This window comes from Vigna radiata, unplaced genomic scaffold, assembly GCF_000741045.1.
Source record: "Vigna radiata var. radiata cultivar VC1973A unplaced genomic scaffold, Vradiata_ver6 scaffold_289, whole genome shotgun sequence".
Lineage (NCBI taxonomy): Eukaryota > Viridiplantae > Streptophyta > Magnoliopsida > Fabales > Fabaceae > Vigna > Vigna radiata.
Window position 1 is genome coordinate 71,137 of NW_014542227.1, and position 22,992 is coordinate 94,128.

The following is a 22,992-nucleotide window of genomic DNA, read 5'->3' on the forward strand; positions in this document are numbered from 1 at the left end:
AATGAAATTAATCATAATAATAATTACTTTTTGTGTACAAAACGTATCATAAATTTATGAAGAATAGTTATCAAATATATCAATTATATTTATTTTAACATTTATAAGTAATTTAAATAGTGTAAATTTATTTTTAATTATGACATGATTGTTGAGAAATGAATATTTCGGATTCATCTTAACCTTTGTTTGAGCTAAGTTATCATCTATAACGTTGAAAAAAAGGGTTTTCTCTTTTTAAGGTGTTATTTTTTTTAATTTTAAACTTTTTGTAATTAGTTTTTAAAATCCATATAATTAATCATAATAAAAAAATTATATATATTTATATTTTTAATAAAAGAGATTATATATATATATATATATATATATATATATATATATATTCAATTTTATTCTAACAACTTTTTAAAATTTAAATAATTATTCATAATATTTTTTTTATACAGTAAAATAATCATCTATAATAAAATTATAAAATTTATTCACTTTTATAAGTATCTTTTATAAACATTATTTTATAATTTATTGATATTTTTGTTTAAATAATTAAAAATTATTTTATAATTTATAAAACTTTTACTATAACAGACACATATGTGCTAGTCTTATTTAAATATAACTCGTATTTTATTAAAAGTATAATACCGTATTTCTTTATTTCTTTATGTTATTAAAATTTATATGGACTAAATATTTTTAATGTAAAAATAATACTAATAATTACATCTTTTAGTAAATAAAATATTTCTGAGCATTTAAACTTATGGTCCACAACTTCAACAATCTTGAAGTTTCCTCTCTTAGTGGGTTTTCTCTATGATTTTGATATTTTGAATTGGAACTGCTAAGTATTACTTAATGATGAAAGACTTTTTATAGTTCGAATTTTAGCTCAGGATTTGAGAAGAAATTTTTTTATTGGATTTCTTCAAATTAAGCCCTCAGAATACTGTTATAGTCGTAATGTGACATACTCTCATGAAAGTGTTACAATCTTTTGATTTTTCTCCAAATTACAAGTTTGATTCCTTGAGGTAGCGTTTTTCTGTCATAGTTATCTATCACAGTTATTTTGTAAAACAAGTGAAATTGAGGTATTTATGATGAATTTTACACACAATCAAAGCAATATAAGTTATAAATTAATATTAAAAAATACTAGTATCAAGCACTTACCATCTAGCCCTTTATTATTTAATGTCTTAGTCATCTAACACCTTACTTGTTTAAAATAGATACTTAAGTCGGCTAATGTATATTCATATGAGAATTTCAACTATTACACTTGTCTAACACCTTGACTCGTCTAGTACTAAGATATGGCCTTAAATTTTTCGAACTTATTGCTTTCATTGACATATGTAATGCATGAGAATAAATCAATTTAGCACATGTAAGCAATACTACACACATAATGTATTTTGATCTTCAAACAACATTGATCAATTTCTCATTCTCACTAAAGGCTTTCTCTCAGTCGTTTAACCACATCTTCACTTCTATCCAAAGACTTATTCATCTAGTAAAGTGTTTTGTTATATCATTAAAATCTTATTGATCATTCGAGCTCATCTACTTTAACAAGACCTTTATAAGATTTTCACTCGAGAGTTACACATAGCAGTCCCTTGGTGTTGTCCAATGCCAACAAGGGTACTAAAGTTCGCCCAACGCAGGCAAAGTTAGAGACCAATACTCGATTGGCATCCAATGACACTATAGGGGCGCCTAGCGCTACCCTAGAAGCTTGAATTTCTTCTCCGAGTTTTAATTAGGTAAGTTACTCTTCTTGAGCTATTCTCGACTTAATAAATTTTAAAAAACTATAGTATTATCATATCTTAACTCAAGAAGTACCAATTTAATCAATCAAAGGTCTCATAAAGAAGTTCTCATCAATAATCCAAAAACCCATGTTTTACAAGAGAAAAACACAGCCATTGATACCAATTGAATCAGAGTTGGTAATTCCTATGGAACCATTTTGAATTTAGCATTTCACAAAACAACATTTATCATAATCATCAATTTGATTCGCATTCTCAACAATGCAATTCATTCCAAACATAAAATCCAATTAACCCATATCATAATTAAACCAGAATACCATAAAAAGACAATCAATTTTAAATATATAACTTCCCTTACCCATACACTACTCTTCACCAACAAATTTACTATATCAAAGAATCATACTCCTAAATCAAACAAAACCATAATACATGTTAAATTAAATTTATCATAAGAGCAAATTTACCAATCAACACATTCATCAATCTTAACAGAGTTTTTTTAAATATTTAGCTCCCATTAAATTGGTTAAATAACCCTTTAACTCAAAATTCAGAAGTATAATCATTTCTATCATAAGATTAAAAAGAATGAGAGAAAAGGTTTATAAAAGATTTTAAAGAGATAATAACTCTTGTAAGATGATACTCATTTAATAAAAACCTCTTTTTATAAATTTTATCAATAAAATAGTTCAGAGTCAAATATTACTACTATTTTTTGTTATTTTGTAGATCATTACATAATTAAATAAATTAATTATCTTACAATTAAATTTTATGATAAAATAAACATTGTTAAATATGTAAACTATATTTTAAAATTAATAATTTATATTAATGTAATTTCTTATAGTTATAGTATAATTATTGAGACATGTCCATGTCTGTCTATCTTAGATTGAAGTTGGTTGCGGATGAAAAGTCATCGTTTTTTTTCTTTTTCGTCTTTGTAGGTTTTAAATATTAATATTTATTTTAATTAAATAAAATCGGTAATCAATAAACATCTGAATTGTATGCTATATATATATATATATATATATATATATATATATATATATATATATATATATATATATATATATATATTTGTCTTATATAATTAAAATTAAAATTAAATAAATAATATTGAATAATATTAATTATACTATTTTTAAATTTATGATAACCTAATACTTTTAAGTGTATAAATTATATTTTCAATTTATAATAAATAATCTATATTGATATGACTTTATTTTTAATTATAGAATAATTGTAGACGTATATTTTGGGTTTCACTTGGTGTTGGTTTTGGCTTATTAGTTGACGTGAATTAATTTTGTTTGAATTTTCCCAAGTCTTTATATGTTTTAATAATTATTAATAAAAAGGTCAATATATAAATATTTTTCATAATTAAAATTAATAATAAATTAATACCTCTTGTTTACAATAACGTATTATAAATTTACGAAGGATAATTATTAAATATAAATTATATTTATTTTAACATTTATAAGTAATTTAAATAGTGTAAATTTATTTTTAATTATAACATGAGTAATATATGTTTCAAATTCATCTTGACCTTTGGATTGAGCTCAAGTTATCATCTATAAAAAATGGTTTTCTATTTCTAATGTGTAATTATTATTTTTTTTAATTTTAATATTTTAAAATTCATATAATTAATAATAATAAAATAATTACTTATATTTATATTTTTAATACAGGAGATTATATATATGTATATATATATATATATATTCAATTTTATCCTAACAACGTTTTCAAAATTTAAATAATTATTCATAATAAAAAATTATTTACACAATTAAATAATTATCTATAAATAAATTATAAAAAATATTCACTTTTATAAACATTATTTTATAATTTATTGATGCTTTTATTTTAATAATTAAAAATTATTTTATAATTTATTAAATTGGAAAACTATAAAATTAAAAAGTATCAAAGTAAATCTGGTGGAATAAACAATCCTTAAAATTTTCTCGTTCAAATAAGCATTATAATTAATATATTAAAAAAAACAGAATGAATATATTTTCATTAGTTTTTTTAAGCCGTCTTTTTTTTTTTTTTTATAGAAATGAATTAAATCAGTTTTCATGCTCTAAAATTAAAAAGTCACTTACCAAAACTTACACAGGAAGTTTGTAATTCAAATTGAAAGTATAGATGCATTGGAACATAAAGTATGTATAGGTGATGCTTTCCTATTTAAGAGACGGAGAGGAAGTTGTTGATTCAATGAAGCAAAAAATGAAGAGTGTGAGAGTGTGTTTCCTCATTTTCTTTTTATTGGAAACAATGTGCTCTGAAGGATGTTGGAAAGAAGAGAAACAAGCACTTTTGGGTCTACGTTTAGATGATCGTTCCTCACGGAACTTCTACAGAGTTTCTTCCATCTATTGGAACGTCGACACAGATTGCTGTGAATGGTATGGAGTGTACTGCAACTCCTCCACAGGGAGAGTGGTGGGACTCGATCTTGACGGTGTCTGGTGGAAGTCAACAGAACAATATATTAATTACTCGGATTTTTCTGTCTTCAAAGATTTGAAGAACCTCTCCTTGCCATTTAAAAATATAGTTGGTTGTGTTGGGGATGCAGGTATTCTTTCCTATAAGTCTATTGTTCTTTGCTTACTCAAAACTACAAATCTGTCTGTTATTGTTTTAAGGAATACTCATTATTTCAATTTTCTTTTACATACTTTTCAGATTTGCCAAATCTCGAACTCCTTGACATGTCTGGTAACAAGCTGGATACTGCTGCCAGTATTATATCTTGTTTGGATGGCCTTCCATCTCTTAAGTATCTTTATTTAGGATATAACGAGTTGATTACATCTTCATTAAACCATGGTGAGATTAGCTATTTTTTATTTATTTTAAGAAAATGACAACAATATTATTTTTTATTATCATGAAGATCTTCTAATTTTTTATACTATATATTTTCTTTTTCACATTTGTTGGGTTCTTTCACAACTTTTTGTGTGTATATGTAAGTTTTTGAAAGTGTACCAAAGTTGCGTAGTAATCTGAAGACCCTTGACATAAGTGGGAACTATTTGACTAATGACATCTTGCCATCCCTTGAGGGATTCACATCTTTAAAGAAACTGTATTTGGGTTATAATGAATTGGACTTGGATCTTCACTTTGAAGGTAACTTTTTCATTTCATTAATAAGGCTGAGTAATTGTTAATTAATGGATGATATTTACTTTAAGAAATGACAACAATATTATTTTTTATTGTCATGAAGATCTATATTTCTTTTTCATATTTGTTGGGTTCTTTGACACCTTTTGGTGAATATATGTAAGTTTTTGAAAGTGTGTCACGAAAGCTGCATCGTAATCTGGAGGTCCTTGACATAAGTCGGAGCCATTTGACTAATGACATCTTGCCATCCCTTGAGAGATTCACATCTTTAAAGGAACTGTATTTGGCTGATAATGAATTGGACTCGGATTTTCACTTTGAAGGTATTTTCCAGTTCATTAATAAAGCTGAGCATTTTTACGTTTTAATTAACGGAGGATATATTCCTTACAGGTTTATGGTCAACATTGAGGAATCTTGAGGTCCTTGACTTGTCTGATAACAACTTCAACCAAACTGATATTGGCTATGCTCTTGGTGGACTCTCATCCCTCAAATCTTTATATTTAATAGACAGTGGATTGAGTTGGAGATCAATTTCCAGTACGTTCCCGTATACTTTCCATATTACAAATCTTCATCATTTGTTATTTTATGTTAGAAAGTATATATCTAACAGCCTATAAATTGTTAGATATATCAAAATTGAGTTCTTTGGAGAACCTTTTCTTATATTGGAACGACTTGAAGGAGTCTGAAAGTATATTGTGGGGTTCAGGTTAGTTGTGATTAGTATTTAATAGCACTTTATATTTAAACAAGATATCACTCCCAAATGCATCCTTCTTATTATTAATTAGTGACTATTGATAAGTTGATGCTTTCAATTCTTTTTATCAGAGAATGAGACATTTAAATGGCCAACCAATTTACAACATCTAGACTTGAGTTCAAACCGTTTGAGCAACAAATCTCTTTCATCTCTGAATGACCTTCCACATCTCCAATATCTTGATTTAAGTCAAAATCAATTAGAAGGAGCACTAGANATAAGAGGTAGGTATTTTTTATCCATTATTTTAGGACATTCATTATTTATTCTAATGTTTTAGAATTAATATTTAATTATTCATTTACTTTGCATAATGATACAACATTATAGATATATTAGGGTAAATTAATATAAACATCCATATCAATAGAAATATAATTTATATTCATGTAAACATATTCTTTTTACATCAATAACACTCTCATCTCAACAATTACATTTTCATACCAAACAAATTGCACAAAAAAATTTACTATTGAATTACTTTCATCTAAGATATATCAGAAATAACATTGTAGGCTTAACTTTCTCAATTATTAAGAATAAAATATACTTTAATCCATTATCATTTCTATATAATGAATTATGTTTATTAATAAGAAACATAAAGATCTATGCACGCTCCTTATCCTTAGTGAATATTGATAAGTTGATGTTTTCAATTTTATTTTTATCAGAGAATGAGACATTTAAATGGCCAACCAATTTACAACATCTAGAACTGGGTGAAAACAGTTTGAGCAACGAATTTCTTTCATCTCTGATGGGCCTTCCACGTCTCCAGTTTCTTGATTTAAGCGACAATCAATTACAAGGAAGTGGTCAGTATTTTTATTTATTATTTTATTAGAACATTAAATAAAAATATAGTGATTATAGATAAGTTGATGCTTTCAGTTTTGTTTTATGAGTGAATTGACTCATAACCACATGTTTCCATTTTGTTTTTATCAGAGAATGAGACAATTAAATGACCAACCAATTTACAACATCTTGAACTGAATTCAAACCGTTTGACCAATAGAATTCAAAATTTAATTACTTTAAAACAAAATCAAATCTTTTATTTTAAGTTATGTTATATTTTCTACTATCTTTTAGAAGATCACTTTTGATTGGAAAAAGATTAATATTTGAAAGAAAAAAAGTTTAGAAATTAGATGAAGAAAAAAATAATTATAAAGAGATAGTAAAATTCGGAAATTTATATACTTAACATAATTAGAACTTTGATTTTTGTTATTTTTAAAACCATTTCTACTAAACATCAAAACAAATCTTAGAATCAATATATAAAGTAGTTGCTCTTTATTGAGATTAACATTTATACAATGCTAACGTACGTAAGAAAATCTATTTAATCCATCAAGTGATATATCATGGTTAATTTTATTTTTAAGATAATCAATATTTCAAAAGTCCATAAATTACAACACAACTATTTATATCATAAAACAAAAGTATTACACTCTTATATAAACGATCGATTTATTTATTCATTATAAGAAAAGCTTATATTAGGATTGCGTTTCCACTTTATATGGACTATATTTTTATTATATTTGCATCATTCATCTTTTAAATTTTGAATTGTGAGTGAAACTAAATTTCATTAAAATTATGTTTCAATTTTATTTAAAATATTTGTGTTATGTTTTAATTCGATTTTGAATTATGTTTGATTCAATTTGATGAATTATGTTTTGAATAAATTTATTTTTTATTTGACTTATGTTTAAATTTAGGCTTAATACCTCCTGTGGTTCTTGTATTTGTGTGAAAATCTCAGTTCGGTCCTCAAGTTTTGAAGTGTCTCAATTGGGTCATAATTTTTGTAAAAATGCACACATTTTACCCCAACCGTTAACTGATCTCAAACGGCGTTAAGTTTAGCTGACGTGGTATGTTGACGTGTTGGCTTAATCACTTCTTGGTTCTCGTATTTGTGTGAAAATCTCAGTTCGGTCCTCAAGTTTTGAACTGTCTCAATTGGGTCATTATTTTTGTAAAAATGCACACATTTTACCCCAATCGTTAACTGATCTCAAACGGCGTTAAGTTTAGTTGACATGGTAGCCAGAGGACATGCTGACGTGTATTATTTAATTATATGAATTATTTTTTCAAATAAGCAGTGTTTCACGTGGCACAATGCCTATTATTTAGTTTATTTGAATTAGGATTTTACACAGATTATCTCGTCGGCTCAAAAAATAAAGTCACCGGAAAACTCACGTAACCAGTGCAATCAGTCTCACAGCCTTTTCTTCAAATGAACCAACTTCGTAACCTATAGGTTCATCACTAGCCTTTAAGCTATTTATTCCACTGATAGCAGAAGATAATTGTTACACAGTGAGATCAGTTAGCGATTAGGGTAAAATGTGTGCATTTTTACAAAAATTATGACCCAATTGAGACAGTTAAAAACTTGAAGATCAAACTGATATTTTCACACAAATACGAGGATCAAGGGAGGTATTAAACCTTAAATTTAATCTAAATTATTATATATGACTAGATAACATTGTATTAGATATTATATAGTGCAAAGAGATAAATAATATTGATGGTCTGAATAATTTTTTCGTTCTAATTAATTACTGATGAAATTGGTTTTGGAAGTAGATAATGCGAAATTTTACACCTAGGTAATATTAGCAATTAATATGTCCAATGTTAATTTATATCCAATGATGACCGTCTCGGGCATAAAATCAATATATAAAATATAAATAAATATAAATGTTAAACTGTATTAAAAGTTTACTATCAATTAGAAATAAAATCAATATATAATATATAATATATAAATAAATATAAGTGTTAGTGGACTCTCATCCCTCAACTCTTTATATTTAAGACACAGTGGATTAAGTTGGAAATCAATTAATAGTAGGGCTCCATATACTTTCCATATTACAAATCTTTATCATTTGTTTTTTTTTATTAGAAAGTATATCTAACAGCATATATAAATGATTAGATATTTCAAAATTGAGTTATTTGGAGGTCCTTGACTTAGGAGAGAACTACTTGAATGAGTTTGAAATTATATTGTGGTATTCTTGTAATTAGTATTTGATATTATTTTATATTTAAACAAGATATCACTTACTTTGAACATTAGCATTGCATCTCCTTATTATTAATTAGTGTGATTACTGATAAGTTGATGCTTTCAATTTTGTTTTTATTAGAGAATGAGACATTTAAATGGCCAACCAATTTACAATATCTAGACTTGAGTTCAAACCGTTTGAGCAACAAATCTCTTTCATCTCTGAATGACCTTCCACATCTCCAATATCTTGATTTAAGTCAAAATCAATTAGAAGGAGCACTAGACATAAGAGGTAGGTATTTTTTATCCATTATTTTAGGACATTCATTATTTATTCTAATGTTTTAGAATTAATATTTAATTATTCATTTACTTTGCATAATGATACAACATTATAGATATATTAGGGTAAATTAATATAAACATCCATATCAATAGAAATATACTTTATATTCATGTAAACATATTCTTTTTATATCAATACCACTCTCATCTTAACAATTACATTTTCATACCAAACAAGTTGCACAAAAAAATTACTATTGAATTACTTTCATCTAAGATATATCAGAATAACATTTTAGGCTTAACTTTCTCAACTATTAAGAATAAAATATACTTATAATCCATTATCATTTCTATATAATGAATTATGTTTATTAATAATAAACATAAAGATCTACGCATGCTCCTTATCCTTAGTGAATATTGATAAGTTGATGTTTTCAATTTTATTTTTATCAGAGAATGAGACATTTAAATGGCCAACCAATTTACAACATCTAGAACTGGGTGAGAACAGTTTGAGCAACGAATTTCTTTCATCTCTGAAGAACCTTCCACATCTCCAATATCTTGATTTACGCTACAATCAATTAGAAGGAGCTGTAGATATAAGCGGTCAGTATTTTAATTTTTTATTTTATTAAAATATTAAAAAAATTCATATATTATATTATAATATTTTAGAATTAATAAACATACATACACTTGATTACAAATCATAATTAATTTGATGTTAAGATAATTAAGATTAAAAATATCCACAAACTACTGTATATATAATAGTTTATAGGTTTAATGCCTTTTTAAGTTCCTATTTTTGTCCAAAATCTCAAATAAGTCCCCTTCTTGTTTAATGTCTCAATTGCATCCTTATTTTTTTAAAATTGAATCAAATAGAGATCTTCCGTCAAATTGGAAAATGGTGTTTAAAATGGTGTTGTGTGGCATGGTGATGGTATTGTTGTAAATGACGTGGTACTTTATACATAATTGTGATGTGTATTTTGTAATTTCTGAATTAAAAAATTAAGGGTAAATTGAGAAAAAGAAATTAAAGGCTGTAATGCAAAATTAGGGTTCGTGGGAGAAAAAATGCAGCAGTTCCGTGGCAATCCTTTCTCTGCAATTGAAATCAGATTGGGGAAAATTGGTAATGGTTTTTCCTACGTCATCTAAAACAATACCCTCAGCATGCCACATAACACCATCTAAAACGCCGTTTGTCCAATTTGACAAAAGGTCGCTTTTTGTTTCAATTTTACAAAACTAAGGACCTAATTGAGACGCCGAACAAGAAGAACACCTCCTTCCTTTGCTAGTTTCTTCATAAGAAAAAATTGCATCTTTTCGATCTCTTATGGCATTTCAACCCAAAACAGAACTTGGGTCTTTTCCTAGTTCCATTCCAACCGCCAAAGAAAAAGAATACGGTGACATGATAACTAGGCAAGGACCCAAGTTCGGCATTGGGTTGAAATGCCATAAGAGATCCAAAAGACGCAAGCTTTTCTTACGAGGAAATTAACAAAGGGAGAAGGTGAATTACGCTATCCAAAGACACGAGAAAAACTGCACCAAAACACAACGAAAACTCATTTTAATCGATTCAAATGAAAGATATAATACATCAAAGACTACTTTAATCAAAGTAAAAGTAAGTTTAAACGGTTCAAAAGAGATAAATCGCACCTGGAAATGCAATGCCGCGGAGAGAAAAGGCGAAGGAAGACGATGAAGTGCGCGTAACTACTAGTTCGCAATTTCTGATTTAACAGGAACTAGGACATCGGTGGCCCCAGCGCCCAACGTCTATTCTCGAATATACGTCGGGGACCTCACTAATGTAACATCCATTAGATTTAAAAATTAATATTCGTGGTATATAGACGTCGGATGTAGGGGGAACCGACGTCTATAATCGCATATAGACGTCAGGGTGGCGGAATCAGACGTCTAGATGACGGAAAAAATGAATTTTCACATACCTGTCAAACATATAGACGTCAGTTAGGAGGGACCCCAACGTCTATAATCTCATAGATGTCGGGACCCCTCCTAACTGACATCTATTTATTTACGAAAATACCACCGATCAATAATTTAGGTTGAGTATTTTTTGGTCCAACGTCTACAAAATGATGTTAAAGGCCAATTATACACTAATTGTGTCACCGAACTCATGTTGAACGACTCTCAAATATGGAATTTTATTCTCAATATTCTTCAACCTATAGTTATATATATATATATATATATATATATATATATATATATTTATCTATTTATTGAGTTTATCATTGATGTGGTAACACTGACGGAACATTGTCCATGGATGATTTCGCATCACGTGATCAGTGGATAAAATTGAGTTATGAGCATATTTCAACTATTCTTTTTCATTTCTAAATGATACTTTACCTACAATTGGATACATATTTTCTCTTTGATGTAGCTTCTTTTCCCTCAAATCTTCCCTTTCTTTATAGAATGTTGAATCAAATGATCCTCCATCAGTAGCTAAAGACAAACGCTCCTTTTGAAGCAAACTTTCACGAACCTCAATCTGTTGCAATTTCGTATCCAGCTTTGCCTTTTTTTCTGTTTACCTCAGCAAGCTTATCCTCTGCATTAAGCAGTTTCTTGTCAACCACTGAAGACTTCTCTTCAATTCCATCGACCAACGAACTAGCTTCAGCTAGCTTTGTATAGGAGTTAGACTAGACTTGGGATGCTCTTCTTGCATTGCATGCAAAGCTCTCTCAAGATCAGCCCCACGTTACCTCTTTATGCTCAATGCTTTCCTCAAATTCTCCACTCGCTTCTCAACTTCAAACAAGGCAATTAAATGTTATGACTGTTCTCGTTTTCAAAATCTCCTTAATTGAGCTAGTTCTTGCCTCCTTTTATGCTCAACAAAAAACTTTTCAAGTTCATCAGCCTTCATTCTCAGCTCATCATGCAACCTTTGATTTCCTTTAGCTTGCCTCAACCTCTGATGTTGCTGCTCTAAAGATGGGGATGAGGATGGACGTGCATTGTCCTTAGTCTCTAAAACTTGTTTCATCTTCATGAGTACTTTTTGTTAGTTTAATCCCTTTTACCCTGCGTCTTCAATTCTTGTTCATTCTATCAGGTAGAGAGTTCTGGAACTTCATTTTTAGGATTTGGGAATCCTCATCCTTGTTTGGAATGAAGAAACGTCTTCAACCTCAATATGCGAAGATTGATCAACACGAACAGAAATATCCCTAATTTTGAGGCCATTGCCACCGCTGCTAAGGATCCAGAATGACTTTGGGGTCCCCTTATAAGTGACTGTACAACCACATGAATTTTCACCCACCATAAACCTTCACAACATCGTCTCCAAAAGACAACATCGGACCACCAACAACAACCTGAGATGAACCGTTCTTCACTGTTGCGATCTCTTCCTTCAATGTTTCATTAGCCGCACATGATTCTTAAGAGCCCTTTAGCGTCGCATCTTTCAATTCCAAAACATCTCTCTGTTTCTGCAACAACAGCTTTTCACTTTCCAACCTAAGCTTCTCCAATTCTTTTTGAAGCTTCGTCTCCTTCTGGAATCGCACAACGAGGCTTTTCAATTCACGTTTGAGACCTTCAACATCACAGTTTTTCTCTCTAAGGAGTATGTCGAAGCAGAGGTTCATCTCCTTGATCCGACTATCCAGGAAAACCGAAGTACTTGGTTTCCAATCCGAGTTATCAGCGTACACTGTCGGGCTTTACAATTTCTACATTGTCAAGCTATTAGCATACACTGCTAAGCTGACCATCTGTCTGACTGTCTCTTTCTCACTAAAACACTTAGTATCTCTTAACTTTATGCCAATTTGTTAGCAAATTTGACACTCAATAATTTCTGGTGTATGCCAAAAGGGTTCAAAAGGGAGGATTTCTACAGAGAGGAAATGTTTAAAATTAGAAATGAAGACTTAGATTCAAGGTTTTTAATGAGGAAATATTTTCAGAGTGAAAATAATATGATTCCATGACTTTTTGGAGTTAATATTTAGTGAACTAATCAAACCTAACAGTGAACTAAAAATATTTAAATTTGATTTAATCTACTACTAATTAGTAGATTAAACTAAACGAGTTGATTCGTTCAATTATAATTTTTGTTTTTTTCTATTTAAAAAAATTACAAATATTTTTAACTGAAATCAAAATAAAATTCAATCTAACTATGATCCAAAACGATGTTCTATTCTAAATACATTCAAAATGATGTTAAATTTTAAATATAAACCAAAATCACAATACAATTCAAATATATTTATAGATAAAAGAACATTTAGTAATTTTCGTTTTTTTATATAATTTAATATTTAAAATTTATTGGTAAATCAAACTCAACTCATCACAAATTCAATTTAGATGATGAGAATTCTTAATAGACCGAACTCATTTTTGATATGTGTCGAAATTTGTAACCTTTTTAAGTTAACTTAATTGGAACTCGTATTGAGACAGGTTGATTCACAGATTTTAATTTATTTTGATAATTTCATTTCATAGATAAATTATCCTACGTATGAGAGACGGTAAGTATTTCATAATGTGAGGCCCAATTACCCACTCATGACATCACAACACTCAGATTCTCTGCATTTCTCATGAATGTTATAATCGATAACTGTGTTTTTCAATGGTTATTTGTCGAGTCTTTGTTTCTTTATCAAATACTTAGTAAGAGAATTGCAACTCTTTTATGTATCATGCATGCTAGAAAGATTTTTAACCATCATTTCTACCTCTTGTTTTCTATGAAAGTGAGTAAATATAGTAAAAGTTAAAATTTACATTAATATCTTTCATCATAGTCAACTTTAGAGGTTAAACTTAGACTAATTTTTTGGAAAAATAATACGTTTAGTTATTTGAAAGTAAACTAGTTTTGTAATGCATCTGGTTGAAGACAAATAACTCTTCACATTAATGTTTGCTGACTTTTATTAACTCATATATTTTTTTTGCAGGATTATCAACTTTATCCAATTTGACGAATCTTTATCTAAGCCATAATAATATCCATAATTTTGTTACCCATCAAGGTATTAAAGAAAAAAATATTTAAAATGGTTTAATTTATCGTTTAGAGACAAAGAAAAGATAATAATTTTCTCAAAATTGGTATATTTACTTTTGCACAAAATATATTTCTCACCTTCCTAAAGGCATATATTATTTATCTCATTTAGTCTAGTTAAGGCTTACTTACATTTCTTTTAAATTAATTGACATATCTTTCAGGCTTAAAAGGTATTAGTAGATTGGATGTCCTTGATTTAGATTGGAATATGATAGATGGAAACAAACTAAGAGAGTCATTACGAGCTTTATCATCATCCATTAGAGAGCTTTCTATATCTTACAATAACTTCAAAGGAACAATTCTAGCTGAAGGTAGAAATATTTATGATTTTTACAAAGATAAATTAATTTCATAGTTGTGTTACATTAAGATTTATATATATTTTTTCTACTGCGCAGATTTTCAAGATTTAAGTAACCTAGAACGTTTGACATTGGACAAAAATAATAACATGGAGAATGAATTTTTTGAAAGTATTGGAAACTTGACATCCTTGAAAGCTTTGTCTCTTTCATACTGCGACATAAATGACACCCTTCCTGAAGCTGGTAATTATATTATTATTTAACGTTATTCATGAAATAAATGTTATATACTATTTTTCTTAATTTCATTGAAATCTTTATACCTTTCTGATTATAACCTTTGTTAGATGTTTTCTTGTTTCTTCAAATTTTCATTCAGATTGGTCTAAGATGAAGAAGTTAGAAGAGTTAAATCTAATAGATAATGGATTTGAAGGATCTCTTCCCAATTCTTTTGTTAACATGACTTCTCTTCGGATATTGGAACTTTCTCAAAATAACTTCATTGGAAGATTTGATTCTAACATTGCAACACTTACATCACTTGAAGAATTTGGTTTTGTAGAAAACCAATTTGAAGTTTCTATTTCTTTTTCGTCATTTGCCAATCATTCAAACCTTAAAGTCATACGGGGTAAAGGGAATAAAATCATAGTGGACTCGCAACATAATTTGCACACTTGGATTCCAAAATTTCAATTAAGTGAACTTAGCTTGTCTTCAAACATTGAGACTAGTTCTTTTCGGCTCCCCAAATTTCTTCTTTATCAAAAGGACTTAGTTACACTAGATTTTAGCAATTTGAAGTTGGAAGGAAGTTTTCCTCACTGGTTGTTAGAAAACAACACAAAATTGAGGGAAGTAACTTTTAGAAATTGTTCTTTGACTGATACAATGGAATTACCATTACGTCCCCTTCTTGAGTTAGAGAGCATTGATGTGTCTAACAATACCATAATTGGTGAAATTCCAAGTAAGAATATCAGTTCAATTTATCCAAAGTTGAAAAATCTAAACATGTCTAGAAACCACATCCAAGGTTCAATTCCTCGTGAGTTTGGCCAAATGAAGTATTTGTCTGAGTTGGATCTTTCAAACAACCAATTGTCTGGAAAAATATCAGATGACATATTTGAAGATGCACAACAACTCGTTTTGTTGATACTTTCAAATAATATGCTCGAGGGGCCCATCTTTACAATACCCGCTAATTTGGGGTCTTTATCATTAAATGATAATAAATTTAGTGGTAAACTTCCAAGCAACATTTTTAACACATCCATCGTTTTATTGGACGTAAGCAATAATCATTTGGTAGGAGACATTCCAATCCTTTTGACAAATTTTTCAAGATTATCGGAACTTCGTATGTCCAATAACCACTTTGAAGGGTCCATTCCATTACAATTGATACAACAACTTAGAGATCTAAGATATTTAGATCTCTCCCAAAATAATTTGACTGGTCTTGTACCATCATTTCTAAATTCTTCTGTGAAATTTATCCATTTGAGCAATAACCGTTTAACAGGATTGTCCAAAAAGATGTTCAATGGAAACTCTCCTTTAGTGATGCTAGACCTTAGCTACAATGAAATATTTGGCAACATTCAAGATATGATGCAAGATCTTAGTTATACAAAGTTGAATTTTCTCCTTTTAAAAGGTAATCACATTAATGGTGATATACCTAAGCAATTATGTCAGTTGATAGATTTAACCATGTTGGATCTTTCAAACAATAAATTTTTGGGAGAAATTCCCCATTGCTTGGGGACAATGCCTTTTGATAATAAGAACCTTGATCCATCATTGAAAGCATCAAAAGGAAGCTTCGTTGTTGAAGAATATAGTCAAGCACCATTACCATCAGAGCATAAGAAAGAGAAAGCAAGTTTCAGTACAAAGAAAAGTACCTTTACTTACACCGGAAGCATCCTTGGTTACATGTCTGGAATTGATTTATCCCTAAATAAACTGAAAGGAAATATTCCACATGAGCTTGGAAACTTGACAAAAATTCGAGCATTGAACTTGTCTCATAATGATTTGACTGGACAAATTCCAGATTCTTTCTCAAATTTGGTGCAAACAGAGAGTTTAGATCTTTCTTTTAATAAGTTGAGTGGTCCAATTCCTCCTAAGCTCAATATACTAACTGCACTAGAAGTATTAAGTGTGGCACACAACAACTTATCAGGCCCAATACCTAAACAAACAAATCAATTTGCCACATTTGATGAAAGTAGCTACGAAGGTAACCCATTCCTTTGTGGACCTCCACTACTAAGGAGTTGCAATCCATCTTCTACAAATATTTCAAATGACTCAAAACCTGACAAAGACAATGGTAGTTTTATGGACATGTATGTATTTTATGTGAGCTTTGTGGTATCATACACATTAGCATTGTTAGCAACCGCTGGAGCTCTATACATCAATCCTTACTGGAGGCAAGCATGGTTTTACTACGTGGAATTCTTCAGTTTAAATGTTTACTACTTTATTGTGGACAATTTTTGTAGATTTTGTAATGTGTGAAATATGTAAGATGTACCTTGTATCCCTAGAATATCCATTTTAGAGTGATTAAATAATGTAAATCATGCAAGTGTTTCTAATTCAAATTAAAATGTATATAAAAATAAACCTTAACTCCATGTATTTTTAATTTAAACGAAACCTAGCTCTAACAAAAATATTCATCACATTTCAACATAAAAATATGATTGCTTGCATTTCAAGAAAGTTCAAAAAGCTTTATAATTTGTTTACAAGATTGCGAAAAGAAAGCGTTTTTGAAACAACACCAATTCACCCTCCTTCTTGGTGATATAAAGAAGCCAACCTGTTTTTCCAACAAAGTAATCTATTTGTTTCATATGAGCAGGGCATTTATCACAATTCTTTTCTACTGTAATAATTTCAATTTTAACCTTCTTAGCAGAAAATAAGGCTTCATCTAACTCTTTCTGTAGTTTCTCATTATCAGTGACAAGATTATTGATTCTATGCTCATAGTCTCTTCTCTTAGAGTTCAGTCGATTTACCTAATACTAGAGTCGCATTGCTTCAGCATGAATTTCTTTAAAAGCATCTATCAATAAATCATACTTCACTTCTACTGGCTCATTCTCAAGATTTGTGTCACTATCATAATCATCCCATGAAGCTCCAATCACATAGCAGATGTTTGATTCCTCTTCATGATAATCTTCATCACTTAATGTTTCAGAATCACTGTTTTCCTAGGCTATGTAAGCTCCTTTCTGATTTCTATTCTTGTCTTGAGGAAACTTTTTGTTGGCTTTCTGCTTCAGCTTCAGGTCTGGACAATCTGGTTTGATATGTCCTTCTTTCCAGCATTCATAGCATTGTATAGCATTTGACCTGTAAGCTTTCTTGTTTCTACTCTAACCTGCATGGTTAGTATGTTGACTAAACTTTCTTACCATCATGGTCATCATTTCATCTTTGTCCCTCTCAGCATTTGAGTCATCCTCTTACTTTGAGGCTTTCTTGCTCGTTGCTTTCAGTGCAATGGACTTCTTCTCTTCAATCTCTTCTTTGTCCTTCAACCTTCCAAGTTCCAACTCATGCTCTCTTAATATTCCAAACAGTGTAGCCATGTTCATGCTGGTCAGATCTTTGGACTTTGAGATTGTTGTGACTTTGGGTTGCCAGCTTCTGTTCAGACTCTTTAATATCTTGATATTGATCTCTTCCTTGTCAAAGACTTTGCCAAGAGCCATAAGGTGATTTACAATATGAGTGAACCTTTTCTGGACTTCATAGATTGTTTCACCAGCCTTCAACCTGAAAAGCTCATATTCTTGAATCAAAGAATTATTCCTTGCTCTCTTGACTTCATCAATGCTCTCATGAGTAACTTCCAAGACATCATACATCTCCTTAGCAAATTTGCATTGAGATATCTTGAAAAATTCATCAACAATTAGTGTAGAGGCAATGATATTTCTAGCTTTGACATCATATTGTGCTTTCCTATTATCTTCATGAGACCACTCAGAAATTTTTTTCAAAACAGTTTTTCCATCAACAATATGAGTTGTCTTAAAAGAACCATTCAAACTAGCATCCCAAATTCCTCTATCCACAGATTCAAAAAAGATTTGCATTCTTATTTTCCAAAAAGGATAATTTTCACCCGCAAACAGTGGTGGTCTGTTTATAGATGCACCTTCACCAAAGGTTTGAAAACTGGAAGCCATTATCTAGGATATAGTCGATTCAAGGAAAATAGAAGTCCACTAGTTTTTCAAATATTTTATGAAAACCAGCTCTGGTGCCAACTGTTGGAAACAAGATGGCTCAGTTTCAACACCAAGAGGGGGGGGGGGGTGAATCGGTGAGGTTTAAAAATCAGAGTCTTTTTAAAATATTTTTTACAAATTAAAAACCTTTACAATGTTTCTTGAATCGCAAGGAATGAAAATTCTAAGTGCAGCAGAAATGTAAAGTTGACTACGTAAACAGTTAAGTCAACTTAATGTAAAAATGTAAGGATAGAGAAATCAAACGCAGATTTTTATACTGGTTCGGCCTCAATGCCTACATCCAGTGTCCTTCCACAATCCGGAAGCAAATGCACTATAATGGTCAAGGTTTTTACAACAAGGCTCTTATAGAGACCTCCACGTCAAAAATATAAAACACCATTCTAACCCTTTAACCAAAATATAGGAAGCAACACAAAGATCTGCAGCAAGATATCCCTTCTTCTGCAATCTTTAACCCACTTTGAACAATTCTCAAAGTGTCTAGACTCCATGAGTCAACCTCCTGTAATCAAAATAGGATAACAACAATCTTTCCACAGATTGACAAAAATCTTGATCAACAGATGAACACCACAATGTGCAGAATGTGATCAATCAGAAAGCACGAAATTCTTCTCCTTCAGAACCTCTTCAAAGAAAGATCTCCACCGTCTTCTTGATGAGTTCTTGGAGCACTTAATCTCAGGATTCTAATTTGAAAACAGAAAATGAAAATGCCATTTTATCGAAAGTTCTATGTGATCAATTGAGTCACGTCTATTTATAGTTTTCTGTAAATCAGACTCTCCTGTAGTCGACTGTGCTACTAATGAATACGATTGTCATCAGACAGTTATAATAGTTAAGCAAATTAGGAGCAGTCATGATAAGAAAATTGATTTTGCATTTAATACAATTGACTATCATAAATGTTTTAACAGACATTTGAAATATAGTCGTTACTGTACACAAGCATTAACAAAATTTCAAATCAAATAACTAACTAAGTCGAATCCATTGCGAATGCAGTCGACTTAGACACTTAAGCTTAGTTTGAAAAACTTTCAATGCAAAATCTCACACAACATTGCTTTTGAAAGTCTGTGCATAGTCACGAATTTTAGTCGACTTACTTCATAATGAAGTTGACTTAAAACTTGCAGTTATGCCACACAATATAAGTTCATCAAAGTGCATGTGGTTTTCTTCTCACAAATATATGTAATGCAACCATAAGTAATGTATTATCCATAAGATCAATGATTATGCATTCATATATCTATATCAACACAAACATGTTCATTTAGACATCATCCACAATAAAGAATAGAACATGTAACACATAACAATACATGTGTTATTACTAATGTGTTGTCATCATCAAAAAACAGCGTGACTAGAGCACTGTGAGATTAAGGTTTAGCTAAACCAGTGCTTCCCTTATCAACAATCTCAACAAGAGTGCTTACATGGCTTGGGAAAATAGTGATTCAGAATCCTTAAGTGATGAAGATCTTGATCAAGAGGAGGAATCAAACATATGCTTCATGGCAGATTATGAAAGTGATACAGAGTTCGAGAAAGAACCAATTGAGGTGAAATACGACTTGTTGCTGGATGCATTTCAGGAGATACATGTTGAAGCAATGCGACTGCAATATAAGGTTAATAGACTTAACTCTGAGAGAAAGGATTATGAGTATAGAATTAATAATCTTGTCAGTGATAATGAAAAATTACAAAAGGAATTAGATGCTGCTTTATTATCTGTCAAAACTATTATTACTTAAACTGTTACAATTGAAAAAATATGTTAAAAATGTCCTACTCATGTTGAATAAATAAATTACCTGACTAGCACGCTAGCTAAGTTAACATAGGGTAGAGATAATTTGAATGTTGTTTTAAAGTCTTCAGGAAGGGCAATTTATAAGCAAGGAATTGGATATAAAGCTCAATCTAATAGAACCAATGCGAAGAAATTTACTGATTTAAGTAAACCTGTTAAAGATGCTTGTTTTTATTGAAATAACATTGGTCATATAGTTTGAAATTGTTATTACAGAAAGGTTGGTGTTCCCAAAGGCTTATACAGATGGATTCCTAAGGAACATCTAGCTGCAACTAACAATCAAGGACCCAAATTGAAATGGGTACATGCATCGAAAAATCTGAACTGTTTTGTAGGTTAGAAACAGATGCAGTAATGTGCAGTGAGAGCTCAAGGATGAACCAACATGATTATATCAACTTTCTTGACTGTCTACAACTGGTAACAAATATCATCTTACTGCATCATGCATATAAATTGTTTGTTTGATAATGTTTTTTTGTTTGGATGATTGTTTGATTGATTATTGTGAAAATCATTTTTACGATTTTAATCGACTCGATTATGAGCACAATCGATTATTTGTTGCTGTATATGTTTCTCTATTTATGAAAACTCTGTCATACAATAGTTAACTTGGGAATTATTGAAATCGACTTTGTTTTCACCATGCTGCTGAAATTTAAATTTCTTTTGAATTGTTTGAGAGCTAGATTTTTGGTTCAAAATTATTCCCTCCAAAATTGATTTACAATCTGTTTTTAACTTAAACTCGCTAGAACCGTTCACTAAACATTCTCAGTATTCTCTGAATCATCACGTTCTCTCTGTATCTCTCTGAGTTAATCATTCTTCATTCTTGAGAGATGGCCTCTAGCTGTGCGCAAGGAAAAAGAGTTAAATCGATTGGTCAAAAGAATGTGAGGCGTATTTCTGATTTACATGGATGGATTAGTGATGACAAAATGCAGTCAAAGTATCTGGACTGTTGGAAGACGAGGTGCTTGATAACTCACAAGTTTCTGAAACTAAGATTCTTTAGAGACGAAGGATTCGAGTTTCAAGAGTTGTTAAAACATCAAGGATTGAAGAAATTTGTGGAAATGGCAAGTCCCTGGTACCTTGACTTAGTAAGAGTTTTCTACTGCAATTTACGAATTGAAGATGACACTCTTTGTTCAAGAGTAAAAGGCGTCAATATCAAATTGATGAATGATGTGTGGACTGAGTTAGCTGGACTCAAGTTAGAAGGTGAAAGATGCCATCTCGGCATTGAAGGTTTTCATCTATCTTTAGATGAATCATATTCTCTTTGATGATGAAGATCATCTATCTTGCCTTCAAGTCTTGTAATCCTTTCATTTGTACCAGTGTGGAGAGGCCTTGAGTTTCAATCCATTCTGGGAAGCGGAAGCCTTCTTTTTTTGAATAAGTGTAGGTTCGGGTGCATATGTAGAACAACGGTCTTGATCCTCTTCCCTCTTAGAAACCTTTCACGAGTTTCATCATCACTGGTCAATCTAGATGGATCAACATTTCTTGCAACAATAACAACCTTTCCTCTGTCTCCTGAAGGGTGTGATGAAGAAGCCATTAGATTTTGAACTCTAGACAATCTTTCTCAGTACTAGGGTTTTGAAGTTTACACTGACAAAATACACTTAATTTTTACACAGTTTTCAAGAATTACAAATATAAGGATGTACATTAACACTTTAGTATTAAGCCCATTTAAATTTTCAAAAACATACAAAGCCCATAACAAAGACCACTAATCGATTTTATTACTTACTGAATCGATTACATGTTTACCACTGCTTTATTCAAAAAAAGAGAACTACACAAAAATCATAATCGATTTCACACATAACCTAGTCGATTAAAAGTCGTGCAAACCGATTTTAATACAATGAGATCAATCACATAGACACTCATCAATCATGCATATAACAATCATTCATACAGATACTTATGATGCATGAATGCCAAAAAAAATGTTTCAGTTACCACATTTAGATACTCAAGAACTTGTTATTTATTGCATTGAAGTTCATTCCTGAGCACGACACTACTTCAGCAACAACTTACTTCCCTACAAAACAATTGAATGGTTTTGAAGTAGGTTCCCACAAAAACTTGGGTCCTTTCTTGTTAGTTGCTGAAGGTTGTTCCTTAGGAATCCACTTATATTTTCCTTTAGGAACTCCAACCTTTCTGTAGTAATATTTTCTAACATTGTGTCCAATAGTATTGCAGTAAAAACAAGCATTTGTAATAGGTTTACTCAGCTCAATAAACTTCTTAGGATTAATCCTATTATTCTTTGCTTTATAACCAATGCCTTGTCTATTGATAGC

General features: G+C 30.2%; 1 protein-coding gene across 4 annotated transcripts; it reads left to right on the forward strand.

Moving 5' to 3' along the window:
• Positions 1–4,024: 4,024 nt before the first annotated feature.
• Positions 4,025–17,149, forward strand: LOC106779519 (receptor-like protein 12). 4 transcript variants are annotated; one of them, XM_014667636.2, is made up of 14 exons: positions 4,028–4,416; positions 4,527–4,670; positions 4,818–4,976; positions 5,138–5,299; positions 5,370–5,519; positions 5,611–5,694; positions 5,817–5,972; positions 6,426–6,569; positions 8,949–9,104; positions 9,557–9,712; positions 14,104–14,178; positions 14,378–14,530; positions 14,618–14,767; positions 14,904–17,149. In XM_014667636.2, exons 1-14 carry the CDS (start codon positions 4,053–4,055, stop codon positions 17,063–17,065), a joined length of 4,215 nt encoding a protein of 1,404 aa, XP_014523122.2. In that variant the 5' UTR covers positions 4,028–4,052; the 3' UTR covers positions 17,066–17,149. The 4 variants fall into 4 exon arrangements, with proteins under 4 accessions (XP_014523123.2, XP_014523122.2, XP_022632315.1 ...); XM_022776594.1 differs by having other exon boundaries at positions 14,432–14,530; XM_014667637.2 differs by lacking the exon at positions 8,949–9,104 and having other exon boundaries at positions 4,025–4,416.
• The last annotated feature ends 5,843 nt before the right edge of the window (positions 17,150–22,992 follow it).